This window comes from Harpia harpyja, chromosome 15, assembly GCF_026419915.1.
Source record: "Harpia harpyja isolate bHarHar1 chromosome 15, bHarHar1 primary haplotype, whole genome shotgun sequence".
Lineage (NCBI taxonomy): Eukaryota > Metazoa > Chordata > Aves > Accipitriformes > Accipitridae > Harpia > Harpia harpyja.
This window is the reverse complement of record NC_068954.1, coordinates 7,934,297-7,961,968: the sequence shown is the minus strand read 5'-3', so window position 1 is coordinate 7,961,968 and position 27,672 is coordinate 7,934,297. Positions and strand designations below refer to the sequence as shown.

Genomic DNA, 27,672 nt, shown 5'->3' with positions numbered 1-27,672 from the left:
AAACTCATCAAGGTGAGTCTTGGGAGCAGCTCTCCAGGACTATGGGGGTTACTGCACTTTGGGGGTTCTGGGGGTTGGGGGTGTGCTGCACTTTATAGGATGCAGGCGAAGAGCATTTTAGGATTGCACAGGATTTACTATGGAATGTTTAGGGGAGGAACCAAAGGTGGGGAAAGACAGAGATTTAGGTGATTTGGGGAGGAACAAGTGTGGGAAATAGAGGGGCCTTGGGGGATCATACGTTCAGGTGCCAGCACCTGGTGAGACTGGAATCCAGGAACCAGTGCCACTCTTAAGTAGTGTACCTCATAGTGTACCTCCTACCCAAATTTTGTGAGGTTCTCTGGAATTACATGTTGCTTTTAAGGGTTGAATGATATAACAATCAACTTTGAAATGAATCTTCTCAGATCTTTCAGAACATTTTGTGAGTTGCCGTGAAAAGGAAAGTTTTCCAGATTCAGAGATTTCTGGAAAGACGCAGGCATGCTATAGAGAAATTAAGTACTATGATAAAGACAGGAAAAACAGTATAAGAGAGTAAAGTAAATGTATGATTAATAACATAATTAATAAAATCAGGGATTCGTTGGCAGGGCAAACAGATCACTCTGGTTTTAAGCCGGTTTATGGAAGTTTACACAAAAGCTCTGTGTTGATGAAACACGGAAGTTTCCCCTGACTGTGACTCTCGCTCGACATATGCAATGCTGACAGTTTGAGGCGCTACTGCCCCCCTCTGCCTGACATTCTGCCGGATTTTTCCATGAGAGGCAACAGAAGCAAAGACAAACTCTTCCCCCAGCTGCTGCAAGTAACAACATTGTGCTGTACCTCCAATCAGTCAGTGGCTTAAAGTTGTTGCATTCAGGGGGTTGGGTCTAGTTTTGCAGTCTTTCACCAAAACTGAGTTGACCTTTTAGATCTAGGGTTTTTCTGCACTTGAAAGTTATTTTTGAAGAGTGGTTAGTCTTTCAGAGCAAGTCACATTAAAGTTTAACAGAGTTCAAGCCAGAGCTGAAATCAATGGACTGCGAAAAGAGACCATACTATCAGCCATTAAAGCTTCACCTGAATTTTCATGCAAGGTTTGTCTTGCTTTCATGCTGCTTCTTGCTTTGGTAAGGAAAACCTACAACAATTTGCTGATCTACTGCAGAGTCACTAAAACTGCATCAGTTGTCTAATGATTCTAATATTTCTGTCCAATAATCCTCACCTGTCTGTCTGTTATCTTTAACCTTCAACTCTAAATAGTTTAAGGCAAAATTATCTTTTTGTCCTATGTCAGCAATGTCAGGAAAGGGGCTTTTACTGCCTAATAAAAAAAAAAAAATCCATTGGCACTTGGCACTGGCAGTCCTTCCAAAGAGATACTATGCTGCATTGCTGCAGTCGAATTTGCTTTTCCTCTTCTGCACTGGGATCATCTTGATTGGATGTCACCGCCTAGATGAGTATCTTGGCACTTAGCGTGCATATTAACTGGAGTGACAGCTGCAAACATGGTAGTTTCAACCTGCTAGATATACCAAGTGTACAACAGTTGTGTCCCATGTTTCTGCCACACTGAATTCCAGGACCATTTTGTCTTACAAGGACCCAGCTCAGTCCTGCCTAAGTAGCACTCACTAGACCGAGAGGATTTAAAATCAGATGAAAGAGAGGAAACTCTAACACAGTGTCGCAGCAAAGGAAAGGAGCTTTGTCACTGTTATAAGGATGTCAGAATAACAATAGGTTCCTCGTAAAACTCACAAGATCTTTGTTTAGCATCATGAAGTCTTCATCAGTCCTGGAGTGGTAAACAAGAAACAAGTAACTTCATTGGCATTATTCCACGTCAATCAAACTCTGCATTGTCCAGGTTACAATGGAGAAACTTAATATACCCCTGCATCCCCAGGCTATCCTCCTTGACTTCACCCTCCGTCAGAGAAACTACGCAGGGAAAGCACATATAAATTCCACAGCGATAAAGCAGCTTTGAATCAGACCTCGCAATAAGTCAATTTAAGGCACAAATCCACAGAAAAGTTTAGTTCCAGTGCTTGCAGAACTACTTTATTTTCTCACCAGACCCCCAACCTTTTTCAGTGCATAAGATGAATAATGCTTGCAAGATGAATGGTGCTTATTGAATTGTTACTTTAAAGTTTTTATAATCCTCATTATTCATTGTATAGCCTTGGGCTTTATTTAATACACACCATTCAGAACCACTACTGAGTAGAAATATATTTTAGTTATTTTTCTCTTGGGTTTTTATGTTGTTCTTACTGTCATGGGTGCTTCACAAATGCAGCTTTCTCTTCACAAGATTCCTGAGGCAAGTTAATATTAGTATCTTCATCTTACAAATGAAAGACAGAAAGGTGGAGCAATTTAAGCAAGAACATTTCAAACATCCGCTATTTTTGGTTATTTCTTGAGCGGCACAAAGGCCTTACTTGAAGGACTTGCTCTGTGTAGCTGTCATGGTTTCATTTGAAGCTGGATGTGCTTTGTTTCCACATAGCCCACCACACATAGCTCAAGCCAGCACCGCAGAAATGAAAGCCTGGTACAAGCTACAGCACAACACTTCAACATGCAAAGCAATTTAAGTGATCACTTGCCACAATCCCACCTTCCTTCTGTTCCCAGCCATATGTTCTACTCCCCTCGCACCAGTGCTGGCACCTGCCTGACTCCTTCAGCGAGCTAAACCTAAAGAAAAGGAATAAAAACGTGCGATTAGTTTTTGACAAGTTACGGAATAAACTTCATATTCATAACAATGTATTATTATAAAGTATATTTATTATTAGTTTGTATTATTAATAATGCTGAAATAGCTATTTTATTTATTAATAATTATGCATTAGTAATTATATATTCACATATTAATTTACATAATGTATAATAATTATAAAAAAGTTTATGTATGAATAGTCATTATTAAATAGATAGTTATTATCATTGGACATTATTTGCAATTTATCTTAAGTTATTTATAAACTATCATAAATTTTACATGTAATAACAAAACCGGGTAAGTTTTTGACGCCCTAGCACCAAGCAGGGGAAGCGCCCACCGCCGGCAGCCCCTGCCACAAACAGGCCCACGGCCCTTCAAAGAAATTTAATTTTCGCGCGTCAGCGATCAATTAATTACCAGCAAAACGCCTTCTACTTCCTACCTCCGGGACACTTCCCCCGTTCCCCTCAGCCCCTCACAGCACCCGCTCCCGCCCACCCTCCGGCTCCCCGACGGTTACACGCGGGACACGCCCCCTCGCCCTCATTGGACAGCTCTTCCCCCTGCCCCGCCCCGGCTCCGGGCGGGACGAGGCGAGGAGAGGCGGGTCTGCGCCGCGGGGCGGGGTTTGCGCGGGGCGGAGGCGGAGTTTTGGCGTCGTCGCGCATGCGCGCTGGTGAGGCGGTGTGCGCGGGCGCTGCGCGGCCCCTTCGCTGAGCGGAATGTTCCGGCGGCCCCCGCGCAATTTCCGCGGCCGGCGGCGCGCCGCCTCCAGCGGCAGCAGCGATGAGGAGCCGGAGCCGGTCGTTGCCGCCGCCCCCCCTTCCTCGCCGCCGGCAGCCCCCGGCCCTGGCTCCGAGCGGGAAGCGGAGCCTGAGGAGGGCGAGGGGGGGCATCCCGGCAGTGCCGCCGCGTCCCCTGAGGGGGCCGGGGCGGCCGCCGCCGCGGAGGGGCCGCGGCCCCCAGAGGAGGCGGCGGGCAGCCCCGGGGACCGGGAAGAGAGCGGAAGGGCAGCCACCGGCCGAGGGCCGCGCCTCGCCGGAACGGGGCCGGCGCGGGGGGGAAAAGTGCTGCTGAGCTTCGGTAGTGAGGAGGAGCGGGAAGGTAAGGGGTTCGGCGGCGTCCCCCGGCTCCGGCGGAGCCTCACCCGCCCCGGGGTGGCAGCCGGTACCCTGCCAGCGCCGGGGGCTCCGGGAGGAACAGCCAGGCTGGGAGCTTGGAGGAACAGGCTGCTCCTCCGCACCCCGCGCACGGTGGGGGGGGGTCCTGCCTGCCTGAGCCCCGGGCTGGTGACCCGGGGAGCCACAGGTCACCTTTATGGCTCTTTGTGACCAAAAATAGGAATACCGTGTCATGGATAGGGCTGTTGTGAGGGTTTGTAGCAGAAAGGCGTATAAAAGCACTTTGAAGATGATACATGTCCGTGTGCTTTTGGCTGGGAAGCTTCTGAAAGCTTCTTAGAGCAGAGAAAACCGGAGAAAACTGTCTGTGTTTCCACGGCTAACTAGGCTTAAATAACTGAAACTTAGATGTTTAATTAACTCTTCCTGGGCTGTCGCTTTTGTGGCTCATGACACAAGGCGGGTCAGGGCAGCTTACAGGAGTCACTTTGTGATGGACACAGACTGCAGAGAAACGGTATGTTTCAACAGTACAGTGTTGTTGTATTGAGGAGGCTGAGCTGCATGTTTTTTTATTAAGAGGTGATGGATCTTGAGTGATAAAGCCATAGAACTAGTTAGACTTAATGCAGCTAGAACTTCAAAAAATACGCTGCGCACACACAGGGGGTTACGTGCACTTTATAGGTAATATATATATGCATATATACTGCTGTCTTTGTTTATGTTATTCGGAATCATTTTGTTTTATCGGGATAGGTGATGAAGAATTTTTTAAAATCAAAAAACCATCCTTCAATGAAGTGACCTTTAGAATTCAAAAGAAGGAAAGCCTGCTGCCTGCACAGACAGAAACTGAAGAAAGCAAAAGTAAGTACTTTTTTCAGTTAAATGTTTTATGGAATACTTACATGAAAATATATTACAAAATCAGTAAATGAAGAGTGATGTACAAATACTGCCGTTAGATGTTTTTTACTTGTTAATTGAACCCGGGATTATACTTATAATGTTACGTTACAGGTTTACAATTTTAATGTATTTGTACTGAAATTATTTTCCGTATGACCTTGGCAAAACAGTACCAGAACTTGGAGGCTGTTCTTGAGAAGACTTGGGTATGCAGAACCCCAGTAGTACATCAGAATTAATAAACTTATGATAAATTCATACCTCAGCATCATACCTTTCAAACTGTGTGGCAACTATCCACTGCTTATTGCTATCAGATTGCAGTTTGATCTGAGTATTTGCATTGAGAGAAAATGTGAGCTTGGTAGGATTTTGTTTGATAAAATGTAATGTAAACCTCAAACTTTGTGTTATTAAACTGTGTGCTATTACAGCATTTAAATATTTTAATTGAATACAGTCAATAGCCTTGATTGTTCTGGTAGTATTCCTAGTCTCATTGAACTGTAGTAGGTTTCCTCTTGGGTTATTTGGGGTTTGTGTGTTTTATAAACAGTGTCTCTAAAAGTTCTCTTCCCCTCTATTCTGCTTTTGACATCTTTGTCAATTCACAGATATACCCTAATTGCTACTGTTAGATAAAAATAAATTAGATTGAGAAATATTTCCCTTCGAGATTGTGATTGAGATGAGATGGTAAATTTTCTTAGTAACTTCTTATAAAAGTATACCTCATACTCTAACAGGTGGCACATTCTTTTGTTCAGTAATCTAATTTACTGAAGATGTAGTGGCAGGTGAAGAGAAATCAATGTTTTTAAAGAATTCAAAGATAATCGGAGACGACATACATAAACTTTTATAGTTTAAATAAGGACTCCCTCATTGTTAATGCTTAAAAAAAAAAAAGGGCTTTCTAAATACAGTTTATAGAGTCAAGGGAGATGAATCCAAACATGCTGTGAACTATCAGGATGTTAATCTGTTGTTATCCGGGAGCTCATGTCATTGCTTTTGTGCATGTAAATGTGCTCTCAGAAGGACATACTAGTTTAAGGACTATCACAGATGCTTTGATTCGAGACAAGAACTGGCTTGTAATTTACTGTCTTGGAGTGTCAGAAAATTTTATGTGTTTTGATGAGGACAGGTGGAGATAAAGAAGTGACCAGTCTTTGCTGCAGCAAGGTGTAGATAGTTACCAGTTATGGCACATCACATTCCAGCTGCTGAAACTAAAATCACGAATCTTACTTTTTTTTCCCTAATACAGAAATCTGTCAGTTGGCGCTTAGAACTGGCAACACCAAAGGCACTCTTGAAGAAGAGGGGGAGAAGAAAGATGAAAGTTATTCTTCACTAAGTGAGGACCACAACAGCTCAGACTCTGAAAATGAATCCAGCTCTCCACAAAGAAGGAAGGATTTATCACCAGGTTAGTTTCCTGGATTGTTTTTTTAAAGGAAGTTATTTTACAACAGTCTTTGAAGTACATGACAAGATAGGTGAGATGAATCCCACTCAGCTTAAATCACATAACGTGTAGGCATCTCGTTTGTGGTGAGTCAGGGTTACCCTTCTTCTGAAAGAATAGTGATGGTTCCCCAATATTTTTGCTTGCAGATGTTTGTTGTATTTCTGTGTTAATTTTGGAAATGGATCAGAAATTATGACCCTTGGTTTCAGAAGAAAGGCAGCAAAAAATTCCTGTTTAACGATGTGTAATTTCCTTCATGAGATTAAAATATAACCTCACTTGTGCTGACTTGTAAACTTGGGATTCCTTTGTAAACTCAATAAATTTAGTAACCCTGATCTTTTGGGGAGATGGAAAAAAGGAGGATGGGCTAACAGCAATTTCTTTAAAAGAAAAAAGTCTGAGCTTTGTTTTTAGACTGAGAGCCACTTTTTAAAGATGCTTTTCCATCTCCTTATATTCAACATGGTAAACATAGTAGAAAAACATCTTGTGTCCTATATTCAGAATTGTACAGTGATCCTGAACAGTGGTGATTATTGACATTAGGAGTGATACAGAGTGTTGCTTTTAGTCTTTTGTTTAAACTTTTCTTTCTCTTCAATGCAGGTAATATCCCCAGTGCAGCCTGTATTGAGGCTGCTCGGAGGAAACGTCACTTAGCCAGGACACGGGCCGATTATCTTCCCCTGGATGTTTCAAACAGTCACCAGGTCTCTTGGAGAAGAGAAACCAGTGATTTAGAGAGTGAAGATGAGTCTGATATGAAGAATCTCAATTTTGTTCCTAAAATGAGAACTCTTAGGCAGAGGATGACTGAACACATGGGTGAGTTTGTGCCATTTCTCCCAGGGGTTGTGGTTTTGTTTTACTGGTGTCTGGAAGAATGTGGGACTTGTCCAGTAAAGAGTGAGTGCAGCGCAAGGCTTTGCTTCTCAAGGGTCTTGGCAAAAGGCTCTACAGCTTGTGCTTGAGGTTTATATGGGACATTAACCTGGTTTAGGTGTCACAAATGTGGTGCAGGATGCTTTGAGAAACATTTAAAAAATTATTTTTGGCCTTGTTGACTACAAAAATTTGCCTTGTAGGAGGCACAGTATTTAATGTGAATAAAGTTGCTGTAAATCCTGCCGCCTGCTTCTGGTCCGGTCTTCCGAGTGCTCTCCCTACATTGATGTTATGACTGTTCTTGAAAAAGGAGAAAAATCCCCAACAACACAGCCCTTCAGAAGTAAACAAACCTATTGCATGCAAAGCATATCTGGCTTTTCCATTGCTTTTATCCTCCTATAGCTGTTTATAGTTTTGTTTATGAAGCACTGGTTTACTTTATTTGAGTAAGGATTATAAGGAATGCATAACTATGAGCTGATTCTGCAATTCTGATTAATTCTAATGAGATATTTTTGTATCTATAGTAGAGTGTATGTTTTGGAACACTCAAGGATTTGCTGTGTATAATGTCACTCACTGTGTTACAGTCTTTACTTACACTCTTATTTACATGTGTTATACACAGCTTTGCTTTGAGACATAAAAGGGAGATGTTTGTGCTCCTTGTACTGCAGTAGTAATTGTCTGAGAAACAGTAAGTTGGGGAAATTAATATTGGTGTGAATTCTTCAAATCCCACTAGCTGTTTCCAAGCCTTCCTTGTCTTTCAGTTTGGAAGTCCCCCATCTGCAGGTTTTTCATCTGCTATTTTTTGTGTATTGCTTCCCAGTAATGTTTGGGAGAACCATTGTTGCTTTAGAGGGAGAAGAACGTGGCAGGGGAAAAATAAAGGATGTAATTGCATCTAGTAACAATTGTTTTAACTTCCAGTCTCTGATGAATCAAGTGAAGAGGAAGCACAAATGAAGTGGGAAGAACAGCAAATAAAGAAAGCCGTTAAAGTCTCTCAGGTGACATATGCTTTCCTAACCACTGGTAGTTGCTTTTTGCTCATAGGCAATAGAGCTTGTCTGGAGTACTGTCATATCTCTTATCTACCCTCTCATTAGAGAGCATTTTAGGAAGTTATACCCTGATTCTTCATGGAAAAGTTGCTTCGAAATATGGGAAGATGATAATGAAAATTTGTAACATCTGTCTAGCTGTTGAGAAACAGGGTATTGTTGTCTACCTCAAAGGCAGATACCTGTATGTGATGGAAAACTGTGAAAAGCAGAGAATAAAATTCTGAACCCTGATTTCTTTGCTGCTGTCCAAGGAATCTTGAAAGCAAGAGCATGCAAATAATACAAATGTTAAAAGGTCGGGAAGTAAAAATTACTCTTTTATTATGCTAAACTTCTGTTGGGTGGCAATCTGAGAGCTCTTTTCACAGTTCAGCAGAATTCTGTCTTTTTTTTTTTTCCTGGTAAATAATTAGCAAAAATAAACGGTGTATTTTCTGATGAGCTAGAAGTTTTGTTTCTGGCTTGAATCACCTACTCTGGAACAGACTAGGAAAATCTGAATAACCAGTTCTTTATGTCAGAATAGACAATTGTAGAAATTTTTGCCCATTAAACAGGAGTAGGTAGAGGACTGGGAGAAAGTTACATCTTTCTGCTGCTGAATTTCAAATCCAGTATGATTGGTGTTCTTAGGTCCTCGTATTCTACTTGTTTCTGGAAAATATTAATTTCTGCTGTTCAGGGAACTGCAACAATTTGTAGTAGCAGACCTTATTAGTCGTGATCTTGATTGCTTCAACTGATTGTGTTTTGGCTAGATTTTAATATACAAACTTCTACTGTTTTAGAATACAAAGTGTCTGTTAATTTATAAGCTAAAACTCAGTGGAATCCTTTTTTAGTTACGATTACAGTTAAGCTGAGTTGTCAGAGTGAAAAACCTGTCTTGGCCACTGGCTTTGTCAGAAGGTAGCATTCATATTTATTGGGGGGGGTGAAATCAGAAAGCTTACTATGAGAAAATAGAATATTAAATAACTAATAGATGGCAAACAATTTATCATAAATATATTCAAATAGTTTTAAAAAAGCAAGATATGAGTAAAAACAGATATTACCATCACCACTTGGCTGTAGTTTATTTCTACATTTTATATTTAGAATCTTGATACTAGTGAAGTCTCAGCTGTTAGTATAGAAGCATTATGCGTTACTGAAAGCTATTAATATTTTCAGACCAAGACAGCAATTTAAGCGTACCCTAAGTTACGGACTACTTTGTGCTGTTTATATGTGTACGCACTGTATGTTTTTATACAACATATGTACGCAGTTTTTTATACTTCCAGTTTTCCTTGCTTTTGTCTTTTTCTGTACAACATTTTCTGTACTTAATTTGATGATTAAAAAACATATCTTTATATCATATGCCTTGTATATTCGAATGATACATCTTGTTGATCTGTAGAGCTGCAGAGGGAAAACTTGTGTAACTGGTGTATTAAAAATTAAAACTTAAAATTCTTGCAGGAAACTTATGATGATGCTTCCCTGCATAAATCTCAACCAGCTAAACCAAAGTTTGATCCCTCTGTTTCTCTACCACCTGTGAACTTGGAAATTGTGAAGAAGCGACTAACTGAAAGGTAAATCCTGCTCTTATCAACTTAATGTTTGAGTTGTCTGAGTTTTTTGTCACAGAATGAGAGATGACAGCTTTGAAGTCTTATTCTTTTTTCCGGAGTGTTGGAGGATTTTGGGCTTGTTATTTCATGTGTAATGTGCCTGTTATGATGTCTGGTAGAGTACTACAAATTTTTTTCTTTACTTGGCAATGCTTTGTTGTAGGGGAGCATTTGGACTTTTCAAGAGTGTTTTATCAACTAGAACTTTAGAGAGTAAGTTCATTTAAATGGCAGCAGCTTTTTATGCTTGCTAGTTTTTGGCAGGAGCATTGGTTCAGTGTTATGTTTGCCCAGCAAGCAAAACTTCAACTGAGGCAGATGGAGCTGGCAATCCTAGCCCTCTTACTGTGGTTCTTATACCAGCTGCAAAAATAGCTCAGTATTTCCTAAAGCAGGAGTAAATTCTCTACAGCCTGTTTAGGCAAACTAGAACCTGCCTTGTTTTTTTTCTTTAGTTGTGTGCCAGGCCGTGACTTTTCTTTAGCAGTTCAGCAGCTGTCGTATGGGCAGCTGAAGTGTCCTGGGTTGGAGGTGGGAACCTCCAAGAGGGTGTGTGAGAAGGACAGCTGGGGTCAGGCATCCTAAGGTAAGCCATCCCCTGTCATCTCTCAGACCACTGGGAAGCAGCTGTTCAGATAAGTTTAGACAAGTAACATTATACAGCTGAAACATAAATATGTGCTATGGGCTTGTACCCAGCTCTCTCTGTACATGCTTTGCTTTGTACAGGCCATCATTGACCTGCTTGTTTAGACAATTGCAACTAAATTGGATTAAATATTTTTGTGGAATTGTATGCTTTCTTTGCCATAATCACCTGAAAGGAATGAGTTAAATGAAGTAGGAATTTACATACAGAATCAAAGAAGAAAAATGAGAATAAAGCTATCAAAAGTGGGAAACCTACCTGGAAAATAGCAAGAAGGGGAGGGGGACCCTGGTTGATGTGAACTTTATAGATGTGGTTAACATGCTAAATGCTGAAATAGCTGCTTTTTTTTTTTTTTTTTAACTTCTAGCAGAGTAGAGAACAATAGCTTAGTTCAATTATTTTCATTGCGAAGTGTTTCCTTCAGGGAAGTGAAATAAGTCTGTTCCTCGGTTCTGTTACAGGCTTGCTCAAGCTGAGCAATCACTTGGGATATGGAAGGAAGGAAGGGGGGGGGGGGCAAGAGGAAGCAGAGTTGTAACATATGTAAATGTTCCTGTGCTACCTACCTAATAGTGACAGCTATAGACATAGGTTCCTGGGTTTTATCACCTACTAGCAGCAAGAGTCCTTAGTTGGTTTGTATTTAGTAGTGAACACATGTTGAATGCTTACAGTTGCTCCTATCCATGCAACTTAAACTAAACTGGTATGGACATACTGGCATGAGCTGAAGTTTTATCCAGATCATGTTGGGTAGAATCCATTTAATGTGATATCACAAAATTTGGCTTTTTATGTTTTTGGGAAGCATGGTGTATTGAGAGATCTAGGTAAATTGTTAGTGGTGCTTTCAAAACTAGCACCATAAGTGACATTTGAGTATCCAAAGCATGATGCTTGTCCACGCCCCTTACTTCTGCAAACGTTGGCATGGGTAAATGTTTCAACACTTATTAGCTGAAATGCAAGTGCTATTATTAGCACAGGCAAAGATTTTGTATGTGATTATAGTGGGAAAAATGTTTTGGAATGTATCAACTGCTATTTTGGCAATTGTCCTGGTTTCGGCTGGGATAGAGTTAATTTTCTTTCTAGTAGCTGGTATAGTGTTATGTTTTGGATTTAGTATGAGAAGAATGTTGATAACACACTGATGTTTTTAGTGTTGCTGAGTAGTGTTTATACCAAGTCAAGGATTTTTCAGCTTCTCATGCCCAGCCAGCAAGAAGGCTGGAGGGGCACAAGAAGCTGGGGGGGGGACAGAGCCAGGGCAGCTGACCCAAACTGGCCAACGGGGTATTCCATACCGTGTGATGTCATGCCCAGTATATAAACTGGGGGGAGTTGGCCGGGAGAGGCAAATCGCTGATGGGGAACTAACTGGGCATTGGTCAGTGAGTGGTGATCAATTGCATTGTGCATCACTTGTTTTGTATGTTCCAATCCTTTTATTATTGTTATTGTAATTTTATTATTGTTATCATTATTATTTTCTTCCTTTCTGTTCTATTAAACTGTTCTTATCTCAACCCATGAGTTTTACCTTTTTCCTTCCAATTGTCTCCCCCATCCCACTGGGTGGGGTTGGGGGGGAAGAGTGAGTGAGCGGCTGCATGGTGCTTAGTGGCTAGCTGGGGTTAAACCACAACAGCAATAGTTTTAGTTGACTGGGTTTCTCTTTTTTAGGATAATGTCATTACAGGATGTACACCGTGCCCACCAGAGGGAGTATGAAAAATATATAGAGGACATCGAAAGTTCAAAAATTACTGTCCAGGAGTTAGAGAAGTCTTCGGATGCAGCTCTGAATTACAAATTCTACAGAGCCATGAAAACATATGTAGAAAACTTGATAAACTGTTTGAATGAAAAGGTATGTATATCTTCCTCTTCCTTTTTTTTTTTTTTTTTAGATGATAAACGTGCATTCTGTCAACAAGAGATTAGGGTTTTTTGTTTGGAAATGATGAAGGAAGTCACTCAATTAAAAATCAGTTCTATCAGAAATTTTAATGTAGGGAAAACAAATCAACCCTCACTGTGACCTAAAGTGACGATCGAGCTGGTATAGGTGTACCAACTTAAGCTATGGTCTCACTATGTTCTGTTGGATGAAAACAAAATGTTATTGGAGGGAGTTTTCTGGAGGTCTAGTAACTAGAGTGTGTTGAAGTTGAATGAGAGATGGCGCTTAAATTCACTTTTGAGATCTCTCTAAATGTCTTTACTTAAGGTCATGTAACAGAGGTAGTAAGGATTTCACGTTAGGTTTGAGCCGAGATTGAGTTAGCAGAGCTGTGTGAGAATTTGTCTGTTATCAGCTGCATGTTTCCTGAACTGCAAACATTGTGTATTTAAAAAAGGGGAGGAGCTGCCTAAAGTTTGGCCTCAGTGAAAGTAAACTGCTGTTATCCTCTATAGATAGTGCTATGAAATCTAATTTATGTCACTTGATTGTATTGCAGTTCATAGAATCGATTGTAGAATACCAGGTTGGAAGGGACCTCAAGGATCATGTGGTCCAACCGTTCTTGGCAAAAAGCATTGTCTAGACAAGATGGCCCAGCACCCTGTCCAGCTGAATCTTAAAAGTGTCCAATGTTGGGGAATCCACCACTTCCTTGGGGAGATTATTCCAATGGCTGATTGTTCTCACTGTGAAAAACTTTCCTCTTGGGTCCAACTGCAACGTCCCCAGGGGTAACTTGTACCCATTACCCCTCTTTATGTAACTGTAAGGAGAATTAATGAATAGATTTTCTTCAATGGCTAGTGGCTCAAGAGCAAACTGAAAGCTAATTAAGTACACAAATAGTGTCTGATTGAACACTTTTGTATGAAGTCTTGGGTAGTCCCATGATGAGCAACTGGCATTTAGTTTGTGTTTTTCAGTCTTACAAAACAGTCTGACAAATTCCAATGACTCCAAACGTACTTTTCAGTCTGTAATACTTTGTTTCTAACCAAGTACTGAAAACTGTTTTTTGTTTGTTCTTTTTGCATTTTATTTGATTGAAAATCTGGTTGCTGTTTATTGTATTTCAGCTGAAATACATTAATGAGCTAGAATTGGCTGTACATGGACTTCTTCAGAAACGAGCTATGATGGTATTGAAACGAAGGCAAGATGAGCTGAAAAATGAATCTGCTTATATTCAGCATCTGACAAGTTAGTATGAAGTTAAAAGTTATTTTCTTATTGAAACATTTACTTTTCGAGCAGAAATATACAATTACTTTTTTTGGGTGAAGTATTTTATTCTCACCTTTGACCTCCTTTCCCCTTTTGTCAGTAGCCATGTTATGCTATACCTCAGTTGGAATCCTCACCTCAGTAAGGTCCATGATGTTATTTTTCTCTGGTTTAACAGTGAACATAACATGATCAAATACTTTGTTAATTTTGAGTTATTCAAGTCATCAATTTGCCATCAATATTTAAAAATAAATGTGTAGTTGGTGTTCTAGTAGGTCTTAAGTGGGAGAAAGCTTGCGATGTAGGATTCTGTGATTTTGTGAATATATGAAAAAGCAGTGTGTTTACTTGGCAACATTGTGCTTAAATGAGAGTCTTTAAGGCTGTGTGTGTGCTTAGAATGGAGATTTCATACTAGGAGGTGACACGTGAAGGGAAGGACATGAAGAAAGAAACATCTTTGTGTAAGGGTTTTATCAAAAACAATTTTTTTTTTGTCTGTGTAGGAAAAAGTATTACGACTTTCTCATTTCATATTTTTTTTTTCCACACCAATGTATTGTTTGTATGCTGTGTGAATCTTTAGCTGCTGCTCTTTAAAAGAAACCCAACCTCCAAAACCAAACCCTTTAAAACTGTTTAGGCAAAGCTAAGAGCAATATGCTTGGAGCTGCTGGGACCAGATGGAGGCCAGATGCACCAGTTTCTGGTAACTACTAATCACATGGGTTCAGTCTTCTCACTACACAGGATAAACTGTTGATTAGAGAAAGCTATCAGCCTCTATGATTTTTGTAAAATGGTGTAGCAGATTGACAGCAGGTGTTAAGAAAAGGGTAATGCCATAATAATAGTTGCCATTGAAATGATTTTACTTCTAGCTCATTACAAAGGAGACTGTACTTGCATGTTTAACAGCACTTTTAATTGTTTTTTATGTTCCTAGTTGTATTTAATATAGTGGAAAGGCTGTTTTTTCTTACATGATAATACTTAAGTAGTAGTACACTTTTTTAGGCACGTTGTGCACATATCAGCCAGCTAATAGTACTACAGATGAATGGCCCAACTAGAAAATGCTTCTAGTTTCTACTTCTGTGTTGGACTCAAGAATCAGAGTAGGGGTAATTGTGGACACACAGTCGGTGACCACTCAGATAACAGGAGGCAGTGGGGAGCTGACTAGTCTTGAAATCGAAATGCAATGATTTTGACTAGTGTAAATTAGGGATTTAACTTCCACTACAGTGTTGGAACCAAACCTCAAAAGTTATTCTAATTTATTACAAGGTTTCATTTTTGATATGCAGGACAAAGTTAGGTCCCTGTGCTTGCCTTTCACACTGCTAGAGAACCTGTTGTGGCAGGCACTAAGCTCCTTTTCCAGGATTAGGACGCAGTCGCTGGAATGTCATCAAACTCACCTTTTCATCAACTGCTATAAGGGAACAACCACATCTGACTATATGCGGTTAACAAGTAATATCTACTGTGTGTTACTCTGGAGACTGTTAGAGTTTTGATTAGGAGGTTTGATTTTTCTTTGGCTGTTTTCCAAATGAAGAACAGTAGAAGGAGAATGTGTGTTTCCTGTTTGAAAAAATAGGAACTTTAAAATCATACCATTTTATTTTTGACTGTTTCTGTCTTCTGATAGGTGGGAATGACAAACCAGCTAATGGTGGATTGGAAGATGATGAGAAGGCACAGCTGCTGGAAATGTGTGAACATCGAAGGTAACTATTACATACAGGTGCACTTAACTAATGTACTGTGTACTGACTTCCTGTCATTTATGCAGTGACGAATGTAAGCCTGTAGGATTACTAAATGAGATTACATGAGAAGTATGTATTTGCTTTCCAAAACTTGAAGTACTTGGAAACCATTATTTGTTAATGTAATTCTCTTCATGTTGATTTGAATCTGAAAGCTAATAGGTCTTGTTATTTTAAATTAACAAGTCTTTAAGTGAAGCAAAACTGTATGAGGGGAGCTTTTTCCCTCCTGTTTTAATAAATAATACTATGACCTTGAACAGAAATATATTTTTGTATTATTGTATAGATGGCAAAAATAGGCGGTATTGTTGCCGCTGGGGGGGTGGTGGTGGTGGTGAGTGAAGCAAAGCAACATCTACCCCTACTCTGCTATCAATGTAGGTCAGACATACTACATTTTAGATATTTTGATATTATAGTGTTCAGAGATTGGTACCGATTTTTTTTTTTTAAGTTATTGGGAGCTTTGAAAGTTTTACACTTGCATTAGTGCCTTAACTCATAACTGTACTTTGAAGCAGCAAGAACCTTGGAACTTAAATAAAAAACTGTATAAGAACTTCCACTTGAAGCAGTTAACCTTTAATGCTAATTGATGTAAATAACCCTAAAAATGTATTTATGCAATATCACTTTCATATCATATATCATTTTCCTGTGGCATAGATGCAAGCTATTGATTTTGCAGTCTGTTATGATTCTTGGTGTCATGGCAATAGTTTTTTGAGCCCAACTGGCACTTGGGTGCTATCACAATTTTTATGTGGGTTGTTGCACAAGTACTCCAGAACTGAGATGACAAAGGCCAAGAGCTCAGTAGTTTACTATACACTAAAACTGTCAGAGGCAGCATCCAGTACTGTGCTAGATGTTTGGTGTTCCAGGTGGGATGAGTTATTAGCCTCATCAGTGGGAATGAGGTGAAGTGAAGGTTATTACATGGTTCATAGGGGAGATAGAGATGGCGCTTTAACCTCTTTTATGTCATTTCCCAAATCTCCCTGTCCTTTCACAGTTTGTGTGCTTTTAGTTACATAATTACTATTGCTCCCTCATTGCCTTTCCTTAGGCTGTTGCTCTCGCAACTTGCTTTAAGTACGTTTTTTGAAGTCGGATTATTTTTCATTAAGCTTCCTTCTGCATACATGGGAGAGGATAACTCATCTGAGTTCATTACAAAATACAGGACTTGCAGACGGCAAATGAGAGAGTGTTCAGGAGAAGCTGATCACCATGAAGGCATGTCAAGTGACGATGAGCTGACTCCGTCAGAGGTGACCGAGTTCCAGAAGAGCAAAGGTTGTTGACAGTCTTACTGTGATGTCCTAGAAAAAAAACTCTTTCTGATATTTTTAAATTTTTTTTTTTTTTTTAGGAAAGGTGAAGAAATACTTCGTTTGACTTACATATTCTTAGTTACACACTGTAGACAAGATGCATTCAGGCAATTCTGACTAATGACTTGGGAAGAATAGGTGTATGGTTGTAGATTTCTTTTGGTATGAATTATGTGGTGGTGGCATTACGCATGACTGTTTCAACTAGAAGTAAGCTCTTTTAGATTATGCCAAAGCTGATCTGACAGTACTCAATCCAATGCTACAATGTGTTTTATATAATCATTGTTTTCTAAAGATAAAGTGAATTAAAGGCTGGCGTTTTAATTACCTTGAATGAATGGATGAAGAGGAGCAGGGAAATGCATAATACCTTTTCTCCAGATAACAGCAGCAGGGTTTTCATGTCTGAAATTTTATCACTGTGGTATAAAGTTTGAAACATAGTGGTTGTATAAAACTGTGGAATAGACCATGAGGAAACTTGCCTTTTTTGGTCTTCTGACAGTATTTTTTTCTGAAACTGGGTTTTCCAGGGAGCCAGTTTTAAAACCCATTTCAGTGTCAGGTGTGTCAAAGATAAATTACAAATGCCATTATCATACAGCTATTTCTTATGTCCTATAGATACATAAACTCTTCAGCTTATGCCTCTAAGTTCTGTGACTGTTTCTTTTTATTCCCAATGAATATTATCCATAGATAACCTTTTAGAGGATAGTAGGAAGGTCTTTGAAGATGTACATGCAGATTTTTGTGACATCAGAAAAATCCTGTTGAAATTCCAGGAATGGAAAGAGAAGTTTCCTGACTCTTACTGTGATGCTTATATCAGTTTCTGCCTGCCTAAACTATTAAATCCATTGATCAGAGTTCAGTTAATAAATTGGAATCCTCTTGAGGTAGGTGCATCAGCTGACTTTGTTTTCTTCAAAAATTGTATGTGTGGTGTATTATGTATTAATATGAAAAATGAGATGTTTTTTCTATGTATAGCACAGTGTATTAGAAATGAATAGAAAGATACTGTATTGGTCTCAGAACTTGAAGCATGTGGTTGGAATCTTGTTAACTTTCTTCTTTCCCCCTACCTCCAGGCCCTTTTCCAACACCCCCTGTAAAAACAATTCTTCTCCTGAGTTCTTTGAAGACACTTTAACAATCCCACCTTTTAAATTATAGCTTTAAATCTAGTGTTTGTGATTTGCTCGTTTGGCCTGTTCAGTGGTGAAGGTGGATCTGAAATTAAGTGGGAATCTGTGGTATCATTGGATGGAGCTCTTCTTTTAATCCTGACCAGCTGAACAACTAACAGGAATGATCTTTCAGCAGAATTTTACAGAGTTGGAAGAGATGCCCTGGTGCAGAGCAATAGAAGAATTCAGTGATGCCAAAAATGTATCTGAATCAAAAAGGGATGATGATACTGATCAAGAAGTTTTGCCTAGAGTGATTGAAAAAACTATTCTTCCAAAAATTACAGGTATAGTAAGATTGTCTTGAAAATGTTCACTGCAACTAGGCAACGAAACCTTAAATAAAAGTGATAGCTATCAAATAATGTTAGTTATATAATGGTGCTCCAAGATGTAGCGATTACATGGTTCCACCGAGTGAAGCTAAGGTAGCCTCTTTTTAAGATTATTGTGAGAGGCTTAGCTTTTTGTATGTTTACTTCTGTTATATTGTAAGGCCTTGAAACTAGAGTGGATAGCTACTTGCATACTGTGAATGCAATAAATTTTTTTTTTTTCAGCATTTGTAAAGAGTGTGTGGGATCCTTCATCTACTTCACAGACAAAGAACCTTGTACAGCTTTGCAATAACATCTTTGAAAAACGAGTCCTTTCCAAACGTGAATGCACTCAAGCAAAAAAGGTAAAAGCTCCTGTGGTATTGGGGAAGGGGGAACTTCATCCACTGTGTGTGCTTTCTGTGCGTGCTCCTATGGGCGCTTAGAACATTGTCCTGAAGTCGTTCGGTTCTGATTACTTGTTTATTTTGTCACTCCATATTAAGAAGATTTAACAGTTAAACTTAGAGCTCTTTGATGCTCTCGTTATTAAAGATGATGGGAGATGGGACACTCTTGAGGCAGAAATTAGCTCCTGTTCCTAGAAAAATTCTGCCTGTACCTATCAAGAATCTGACTGTAGGTCTAATCTTGCTTCACTGCAATAACAATGGTTAGAATTTTAGATTTGCATTTAGTTATCTTTCAAAATTTGAGCTTTAAATGCTGATAATGCTCCAGTAGTCAACTCCTTAAGCTTTTATTTATAAAGTAGATCTAGAATTTTAAAACTTGAAAATCCCCAAAGGTTAATTAATTGGCTAGGAGAAAGACTACTTTGTAATCTTAGCAATCTTTTAATAATTGCTTTTATACACATAGTCACTCCAGCATGCCCTTCTTCAGCCTGATTGTGGTTTTATTCTGATGTAAATCTGGAGGTTTATCTAGTATAAAACTGGTGAAATGGGATGGATGTTTAGGCCCTGAGTATGAAAAGAAATATTTTTAATAAAATGTTTATGCCTTCCAACTGAGCCTTCCAAAGGTTGCTCATCTGAAACCATGCCTTGAAGTCGAGTGGTACAACTGACCTTAGCCAAGATACCGTTTGTACAGAAAGTAAAGTAAACCAGAACTTTAAATAAATAAATAAAAAAGGCTTAAAAATAAAAAAGAAAAAGCTAGGTGGCAATCTATGGCACCTAAAAGCATGTTGCCTAAAAACGCATGCTACCCTAGCTATGGTGATTTTTTTTTACATAGAATTTCATAGCTTTTTATGGAGATCCTATGTGCATAACTTATTTTGTTAATCTATACATTTTTCCTGCTGCCTTGCAAGCTAATATGCAAAGAAAGGTCTCGGGGAAATAACTTAATCTTTTAAAAAAAAAAAAATCCTTTAGATTAATTCTATAGATAATTACAGCTGTGATTTGTCTACTGTTTTTAATGTAGTCATGGTCTCAGTGTGTATTATATACAAGTGGCAACTGTACTTAGCTCTAATTAGCATTTTGTGGTTCTAGATGTGCAAATTAACCATTGAAGTTGTTATAAATGGAAGATGAAGTCTTTCTTCAGAGGACACATTAATAATTCTTTTTAAACAGGATTTGATGAACATGGTTGTCCTAAGAATGAAGAAATCTGTAGAGGAAGATGTCTTTATTCCTCTGTATCCTAAAAGGTAAGCTGACTTGGACTTTTTTAAGCTTTTTTCTTTTTTTTAAATTCCCGTACCCCTCTTCCCCACAGATGTAGATGAAATATTGTAGACATCCATTAACAGCTAATGGAATAAGCATGCCTTCCACTCTCGTGAGACCCCACCTGGAGTACTGCATTCAGCTCTGGGGCCCCCAACACAAGAAGGACATGGACCTGTTGGAGCGAGTCCAGAGGAGGACCATGAAGATGATCAGAGGGCTGGAGCACCTCTGCTATGAAGAGAGGCTGAGAGAGTTGGGGTTGTTTATCCTGGAGAGGAGAAGGCTTCAGAAAGACTTTATAGCAGCCTTTCAGTACCTAAAGGGGGTCTACAAGAAAGCTGGAGAGGGATTTTTTACAAAGGCATGTAGTGATAGGACAAGGGGTAAGGGTAATGGCTTTAAATTAAAAGGATAGATTTAGATTAGGTGTAAGGATGTTCTTCACTGTGAGGGTGGTGAGGCACTGGAACAGGTTGCCCAGAGAGGCTGTGGATGCCCCATCCCTGGAAGTGTTCAAGGCCAGGTTGGATGGGGCTTTGAGCAACCTGGTCTAGTGGAAAGTGTCCCTGCCTATGGCAGGGGGGGTTGGAACTAGATGATCTTTGAGGTCCCTTCTGACCCAAACCATTCTATGATTCTACTGTTTTATTATTGGAAAGGTTATGAAGGAAAAGTTCCTGTTTATGAAGTCTTTCTAGTAAGGGTAACTCAATGCTTTTTTTGCTTCTGTAACCAAAAGCTTTCCAGTATACGAGGTCCACAGTCTGGTTTTGGTATAGCAACTTATATCTGAGGGCCTGTGTTAGTTTAGGTGGTCTGGTGTCATGTCTGTGTGTCCCCTGATTCCTTCTGTCATTCCTAAAATAGGGTTTATATTGTTGATGCTTATTCCTGGGCACTATTTCAAAGGTGGGATTGAGTAGGAGTCTGGGAGATGTGGTGTTAAGATACAGCTAGGAGAGAAGCTTTGCTAAAGCTGGTGTAGGATGTTTGGTTCTAAGCAATGCTGGTTTGTTACGAATCTATGATACGTAGACACAGGTGTTTCCAACTGCTAATTTTATCGAAACTTATTTCATAGTAGTTGTATTATAATGGGTTCAAATCAACAGCTGTTTCCCTAGACGTTTATTCTGATTGTGGCTGTCACTGCTGAAAGAATGTCAGAATTAACATTCATCAGTATCTAAGAGATCAATTGTCAGTTTATCTTCTTTTAAGAGCAAACAAAAAATAAATCCTTATTTTACCTTTTTTCTTCTTTCCATGACCAGTGCTGTGGAAGACAAATCATCACTATGTTCTAAATTTCAAGAAAGACGGTTTTGGTCAGCTGTTAAGGTAGAGAAAATATACCTATTTTTTATTTGAAATTCCTTTTAGTGAAAAAATACTTTGCAGTCAGTCAGGAAATACATCTTCAGGCAAGTCTTAGTCCTGGGAGATTAATACATTTTTATTAGTATGGTTAACCATTTTTCTCGGTGAAGGATGTGTTCTCTGTGCAACCTGCGTGTGATGATATAAGAATGAACCATAAATGAACGCTTTTTTTCTGTTTACCCAACTGGTACATGTTCTGCAAGATACTTTGGTCTGACCATCTGTTCTTGCTGGTTCATTTTTTTTCCTTGAGTGGGTCAGCCAGGCCTGTTGGCCTTACATCATACTAGTTAGTCACCGTCACCCAATGCTACGGGGACAGACAGGTTCTTTTGGGGATCCTGGGCAGCATGATGATGGCACTAAGTTGTAGGTACAATTAAAGCTTTATTGTTTTTTTTAACAGAATTTTATGATCAGCATAGCACAGTATTTTATGATCTGAGTAGCACAGGATTTTTATAATCAGAATCAGTGTAGCACAATTTTATAAGTAGCATAGCACAATTTATAGCACAGCTTAGCTTATGGTTCCTAATCACCTGGACCCTCTGCAGATCGGGTCAAATCTTAACATTTGGCTTGCGGTATCAATAATACAACAGTCATAAAAGAATATGGGTCACTCCATCTGCAGAGGAAGCAGAGGACAGTAGAGGTGTCCCTGGCCACCCAGGGGGCTTATGGGTCTCACTATGCAGCAGCAGTTGTGGTGCAAGTTCCCCTTAGGACTTGTAACTGCTTGATTTCATAGACAGTGCTCTGTGTGCTGTTCTTTTTCCCTGTTCTGTGATGGGGTCGTCACCACCACAAAGTTGGCCAGGTGCCTGGGGCCTTCAGGGCCGGTAAGGAGGGGAGTAGTCAGCCTGGCTCTCAGGAATTTTGAGGCTGACAGGGAGGGGAAGAAGAAATCTATTTGGTTTGTCTACTTGGTGCACAGGACCTTCGTGGTCTGGTAATGAGGAGAAAGGGGACTAATATGTGACCAGCTCGGTCACAGAGAATGGCTGTTTGCCTTATAAGATGATGGTATTAGTTATGCTAACCATTATTGTAGAATATAATTACTGTGTGTTCATATAAGCACATCAGTGTAGTTTTATTGGGGGTGCTGAGTTGGGGATTTCTGAATGCCTGTGATTCAGTTCCTACTTAAGATGTGTTTCCTCTAGGAATAGATTTGGATTCTTACTAAAGATGAGACTTAAATGCATAAAACCCCATTAAAATCCCAGACCGTACTGCAGTTCCCCAGCTATTCATGAAGCCTAGCCCTGCATAGGCTTCCCGTTGTCATGATGCAGAGCTTCCTTTCTGTTGAAAAGCTTGGGAAGTTGGATGTGTTGAGGTCTGTTTAGCAAAAGACTTGCCACTTCTGCTCCTGGGGTGAGCTGCTGTGCAGGAATCTTTCATGGACAGATGAAGAGAAAGCAAGAGGGAGCTTAATCCCCAGGGATTGGGACACCTAGCAAAAACCAAGGCAGACTTGGGATTCTGATCCCAGCTTCTAGGACTGTGTGTTGTGTTTTCCTGGAAGTCAGACCTGGGTGCTTTCCTCTGCAGACTGAAGTTTTCTCCTTTTAGTTTTTGATTTCTTCACTGTCACAGTGGTCATCTTTGAAGGGGTGATAATGGAGAGTAGTTTAAAGTGTTCTTGCTCTGTATATCTGTTGAATAGTTGTCACATCATTTTTTCTGGAGTGGAGGTGTGAATTCAGTCACCCCAGGGTAAATAGTACTGCATCTTGTCTGTGTTAAACTGTTGGGACCTACTTAATACTTAGGCTAGTGTAACGCATCTGTGCTTGAGACTGCTCTGTGGCACTGAGACCCACTGCCATTGTGCAGCCCCCCCCTCATGCTATTAAGCTCTGTCTCTTAATACAGGCTGCCATCTTCACAATGCTTATTAGGAATGGCCTCTAAACCATGCCCAGAAACTGTATGGAGGAATACTAAGTGGCTTGGGTGAGAAGTGAGCCAGGAACTCTTCTAATGTACAAGTACAGGTGATGGAAGTTCAGTGTTTGTACCCTGGTATTGCCTAACTTGCCTAGTGTAGATACAGTGTGTAGCTCAAAACATGCTCTTTGTTTACTACACTGTGTACTTTCCTGATTAATGCTGGCCAGTGGAAGCACTCCTTTTCCTTTGATCTATGTTTTAGTCGCTCATGCAGTTAGATGGAAGTGTCCCATCGGATACTCCAGAGAAAAGTGCAAAAGGAGGTGGGTTTTTGAGTACTTTTTGACTGGTGAGTGCAAAGACAGCAGGCTGTGTCTGTGAGGGTGAAACACCTTGAGGTTAACAGCTACCTAAAAATTAACCTGTTCTGAGTTAAGGGAAAAAATAATCATGTTCTTGCATCAGACTCAAAAATGACAACAATTGTAAGGATTTATAGTGATAGGGGCAACAGAAGAAAACTCTCAGTACCTCATAATACTGATATCAACTACAAAAAATGTCTTTGTGCTGCTATGAACGGTGGCTACCAACCTCATCATGTTATGAAGGACTGTGTGTAGTCTTATCCTGAGCAGATGTAGGAACTTTTTTTTTTACTTCTGTCTTGGATTCTCTGATGGTTTGCTTAGAATTGGATGTCACTTGGTTTTGGTCCCTATTTCTTGTAGGGGGAGTGTCTTAATACTCTTTCCTTGTTTCATGCTTTCAGATTTGACTGCTAGCTCTTCTGTGTAAAGCATAGTCATCTTCTCTACTTGGGCCTTAGCAAATTGTTAACCTGTTAGAAGGGTAAAATGTTCTTCCCAGCTTTGGAGGTGTGGTGGGTTGACCCTGGTTGGATGCCAGGTGCCCACCAAAGCTGCTCTATCACTCACCTCCTCAGCTGGACAGGGGAGAGAAAATATAACAAAAGGCTGGTGGGTCGAGATGAGGGCAGGGAGAGATCGCTCACCAGTTACCATCACAGGCAAAACAGATTCAACTTGGGGAAAAAAATTAATTTAATTTGTTGCCAAGCAAATCAGAGTAGGGTAGTGAGAAATAAAACCAAATCTTAAAAACACCTTCCCCCACACCTCCTTTCTTCCTGGGCTCAACTCCCAAATTCTCTACCTCCTCCCCCCAGCAGTGCAGGGGGATGGGAAATGGGGTTGGGGTCAGTTCATCACACATTGTCTCTACCACTCCTTCCTCCTCAGGACTCCTCACACTCTTCCCCTGCTCCAGCGTGGGCTCCTCTCTCCACGGGGCCACAGGTCCTGCCAGGAGCCTGCTCCAGCACGGGCTTCCCACGGGGTCACAGCCTCCTTCGGGAACCCACCTGCTCTGGCGTGGGGTCCTCCCTGGGCTGCAGGTGGAGATCTGCTCCACCGTGGACCTCCCTGGGCTGCAGGGGGACAGCCTGCCTCACCATGGTCTTCCCCACGGGCTGCAGGGGAATCTCTGCTCCGGTGCCTGGAGCATCTCCTCCCCTCCTTCTGCACTGACCTGGGGGTCTGCAGGGCTGGTGCTCTCACATGTTGTCACTCCTCTCTGACTGCAATTTGTTGTGTAGGTTTTTTTCCCCTTCTTGAATACATTATCCCAGAGGCACTACCACCGTCACTGATGGGCTCAGCCTTGGCCAGCAGCGGGTCTGACTTGGAGCCGGCTGGTATTGGCTCTGTCAGACATGGGGGAAGCTTCTAGCAGCTTCTCACAGAAGCCACCCCTGCAGCCCCCTGCTACCAAAACCTTGCCACAGAAACCCAATACAGGAGGTCATATATACACATATTGGGGTACAGTTCATATGCAGATGTAAAATTAATTATCCTACTTGATAAGGTTATTTACTATATGCAGCTTATTAGTGGTTAACTGACAGTAAGTTTGGAGAGTGTGAATCCTGGGTTTTGAGTACTTAAATCGGATAGACATAATATTGTCTTTTAATCTTTATCTTACATAAAACTTGTAATATTGTGTTTTAGCACACTTCCAGCCACCAGGTATACATATTCTCTGTTTCTTCATTAATGCAGCTGCTCTCCAATGTTCTTCTTTGGGATGGGATTGTACAAGAAGATACGGTCCGTGATTTGGGACTGAGCAAGTTGCTGAATCGTTACCTTCTTCTGAACCTCTTAAATACACCACTAGGACCGGATAATATAGAAAAGTGTACTAAGGTAAAAGATAACATGTATATTGGCATTGAAAAAGCTAAAAGCTTTTTTCTTTTTTTTTTTTTTCCAATGTAGAGGGGTCAAAACTGAAGATGGAATATTTAAAAAATTTAAAATTAAAACATTTAAAGTTTGTTTTTAAATTTAAATTTTTTTATGATCTTGGTGCATAAAAGCATTTTAGAGCAAATATTGGTCCATAGGTTCTTAACAATAACTACTTGTAGGGATAATCAATCTTGGTTTCAAAGAAAAAAACACACTACTACTACTGACTGAACCTGCCAAAAAGTTGCTGTCAGAAGCGATGTGACTTGGTTATATTGAAAGACTTTTCTTTTTAAACTTCGTACAAATATTTTTTGTGTGAACAGGTGGTTGCATGCCTCCCAGAAAGATGGTTCCAAGATCTGAAAAGCGGATCAACTCTCCCTGAGTTACTGAACTTCTGCCAGCACTTGCTGCAGTGTGCCCGTATGCTACACAAGAATAACCACAGGTAATAGATAAGGCTCTCCTTGGGATTCAAGCACTTCCTTGAACACTTTGTGTTAAGTGTTTCTTAAATTCCTTAAGTCTTATATATTTGACACTTTCAAGGATGTTCCCATCACATACGTACATAAAAAGATGCAGTCCATAATGTAAAGGAGCACTTCTGCAGTTCTAGTTTAATGTGATAGTTTGAGGTGCTAGATGTTGGGTACTGTTAGTGATGGGTGTAGCCAAGGTCACCTGCTGACAATTGCCCAAGAAGAGATACCTGACTCTTCTTAAAATTAATAAACGTAAAGTGTACTTAAGTCAGGTACATAAAAGTGCTGCTAAGTTTGGTTTGTTTTGTTTTTGTTTGTTTGTTTTTTTAATAGTGATGAAACAAAAGAAGTTCTTCTCCTGCTGGTGAAAGTCAAAGCTCTGCATATTGTTGAAGACTTCATTGAAGAGTACAAACTTGAACACCTTAAATCGATGATTGGGAAATAGAAATTTTTGAAGCAACACATGTATTACTGAAACAAGCCTGCTGTTCACACTAAAGCAGTACTAGTATGAAATTTAAATAGTGGATCCTGCCTACTCAAAGGTGTAGTGGTAATCACTGTCTTGCTGTTAACTAGTTGAGGGTTTTTTTTCTGAATGTCATCTTCTGCCACCTACTCCTAGGTTAAGGAGTCTTTAGAAGTTACAGTTGTCAAAGCGATGGTTCAGGCATTCTAAAATGTATGACAATGCTTTATCCTTTTTTAGAAGGATTCCTGGAAATAGAGAAAGTGCCTGTAAAACTTGCCACTGCTAGCCAGTAGATGACTTTACAAGCTATTTTCAGTATTAATTGCTAAATATCGCTCTGACTTAGCAGTCATTGAGCTCTTCTAACTTGTGGTCCACAGTGCTTTTTGGTAGGGTTATTGTTAAGCCATCCCTCGTGAAAAAGAATTCGTAACATCACAGGGGTTTTGACCCTGGTACAGGAACAAGGGAAGTCAGTGTGCAGATCAGGAGTTTGACTGATGAATGTTTACTGATGGTAAATGTGGGTTCAGTGAGGCAAGAAGTTGCACAGGAGAACATCTGGGGAAGAGCGAACATGAAGATAGCGTCTGATGTGCATAGTCTTGTACTTGAGTGATACAGACTGAACTTGTGTGCAGAGCTTGATTTGTCACACATCCTGCTTTGTCAGGCTTTTAATAACAGACATCTTGATGATGAGAAGCACAAGAACAACTTCAGCTACTTTCCAGTAACTGAAACTCTAGGAATTTGCTTCCCAGTAAGATCTACTGAACCTTACTTCATCATACCCTTATTAGATTTCTAACGTTTTATAACTTTGTGTATTTGCAATAAATAGCTATAGAATAACAAGGATACTTTATTGTAGAAGCTGTAGTGCATCACAGACTCTGTATGTTTACTTGTGACTGTATTTCTCCAAAATCTTCTGGGACTAGAATTTAACTCTTGCAGACTTAATCCCTATGATTTCTTTTATATTTTTTTAAGTTAAAAAGATATTTTTGTAAAATAATTGTAAATAGCTTTGATCAGTGTTACAGACAAAAGGGGACTTTTAAAATCATTTTGTTTATTTTGAAAATAAAAATATTTTGCTGTGTTAA

General features: G+C 40.0%; 1 protein-coding gene across 4 annotated transcripts; it reads left to right on the top strand.

Moving 5' to 3' along the window:
* The first annotated feature begins 3,427 nt into the window (after window positions 1–3,427).
* On the top strand, window positions 3,428–27,672 carry GCFC2 (GC-rich sequence DNA-binding factor 2). 4 transcript variants are annotated; one of them, XM_052809531.1, is made up of 18 exons: window positions 3,434–3,844; window positions 4,621–4,731; window positions 6,047–6,208; window positions 6,860–7,078; window positions 8,075–8,154; window positions 9,682–9,797; window positions 12,175–12,361; window positions 13,534–13,657; window positions 15,342–15,420; window positions 16,652–16,764; window positions 17,505–17,704; window positions 18,132–18,285; window positions 18,559–18,680; window positions 19,932–20,008; window positions 21,305–21,371; window positions 25,406–25,552; window positions 25,924–26,048; window positions 26,419–27,672. In XM_052809531.1, the coding sequence occupies exons 1-18, from the start codon at window positions 3,463–3,465 to the stop codon at window positions 26,531–26,533; spliced, it is 2,580 nt and encodes an 859-aa protein (XP_052665491.1). In that variant the 5' UTR covers window positions 3,434–3,462; the 3' UTR covers window positions 26,534–27,672. The 4 variants fall into 4 exon arrangements, 3 of the variants coding, with proteins under 3 accessions (XP_052665494.1, XP_052665491.1, XP_052665493.1); XM_052809533.1 differs by having other exon boundaries at window positions 3,435–3,844; window positions 18,135–18,285; XR_008238480.1 differs by lacking the exon at window positions 21,305–21,371 and having other exon boundaries at window positions 3,430–3,844; window positions 26,419–26,499.

What these genes read in the sequence shown, in the direction of transcription:
- GCFC2 (XM_052809531.1), top strand. Translation starts at nt 3,463, where the DNA reads ATGTTCCGGCGGCCCCCGCGCAATTTCCGCGGCCGGCGGCGCGCCGCC. An exon ending in AAGCCGTTAAAGTCTCTCAG is followed by an intron (nt 8,155 to 9,681) that starts GTGACATATGCT and finishes AAATTCTTGCAG; the next exon opens with GAAACTTATGATGATGCTTC. An exon ending in AATGCACTCAAGCAAAAAAG is followed by an intron (nt 18,681 to 19,931) that starts GTAAAAGCTCCT and finishes CTTTTTAAACAG; the next exon opens with GATTTGATGAACATGGTTGT.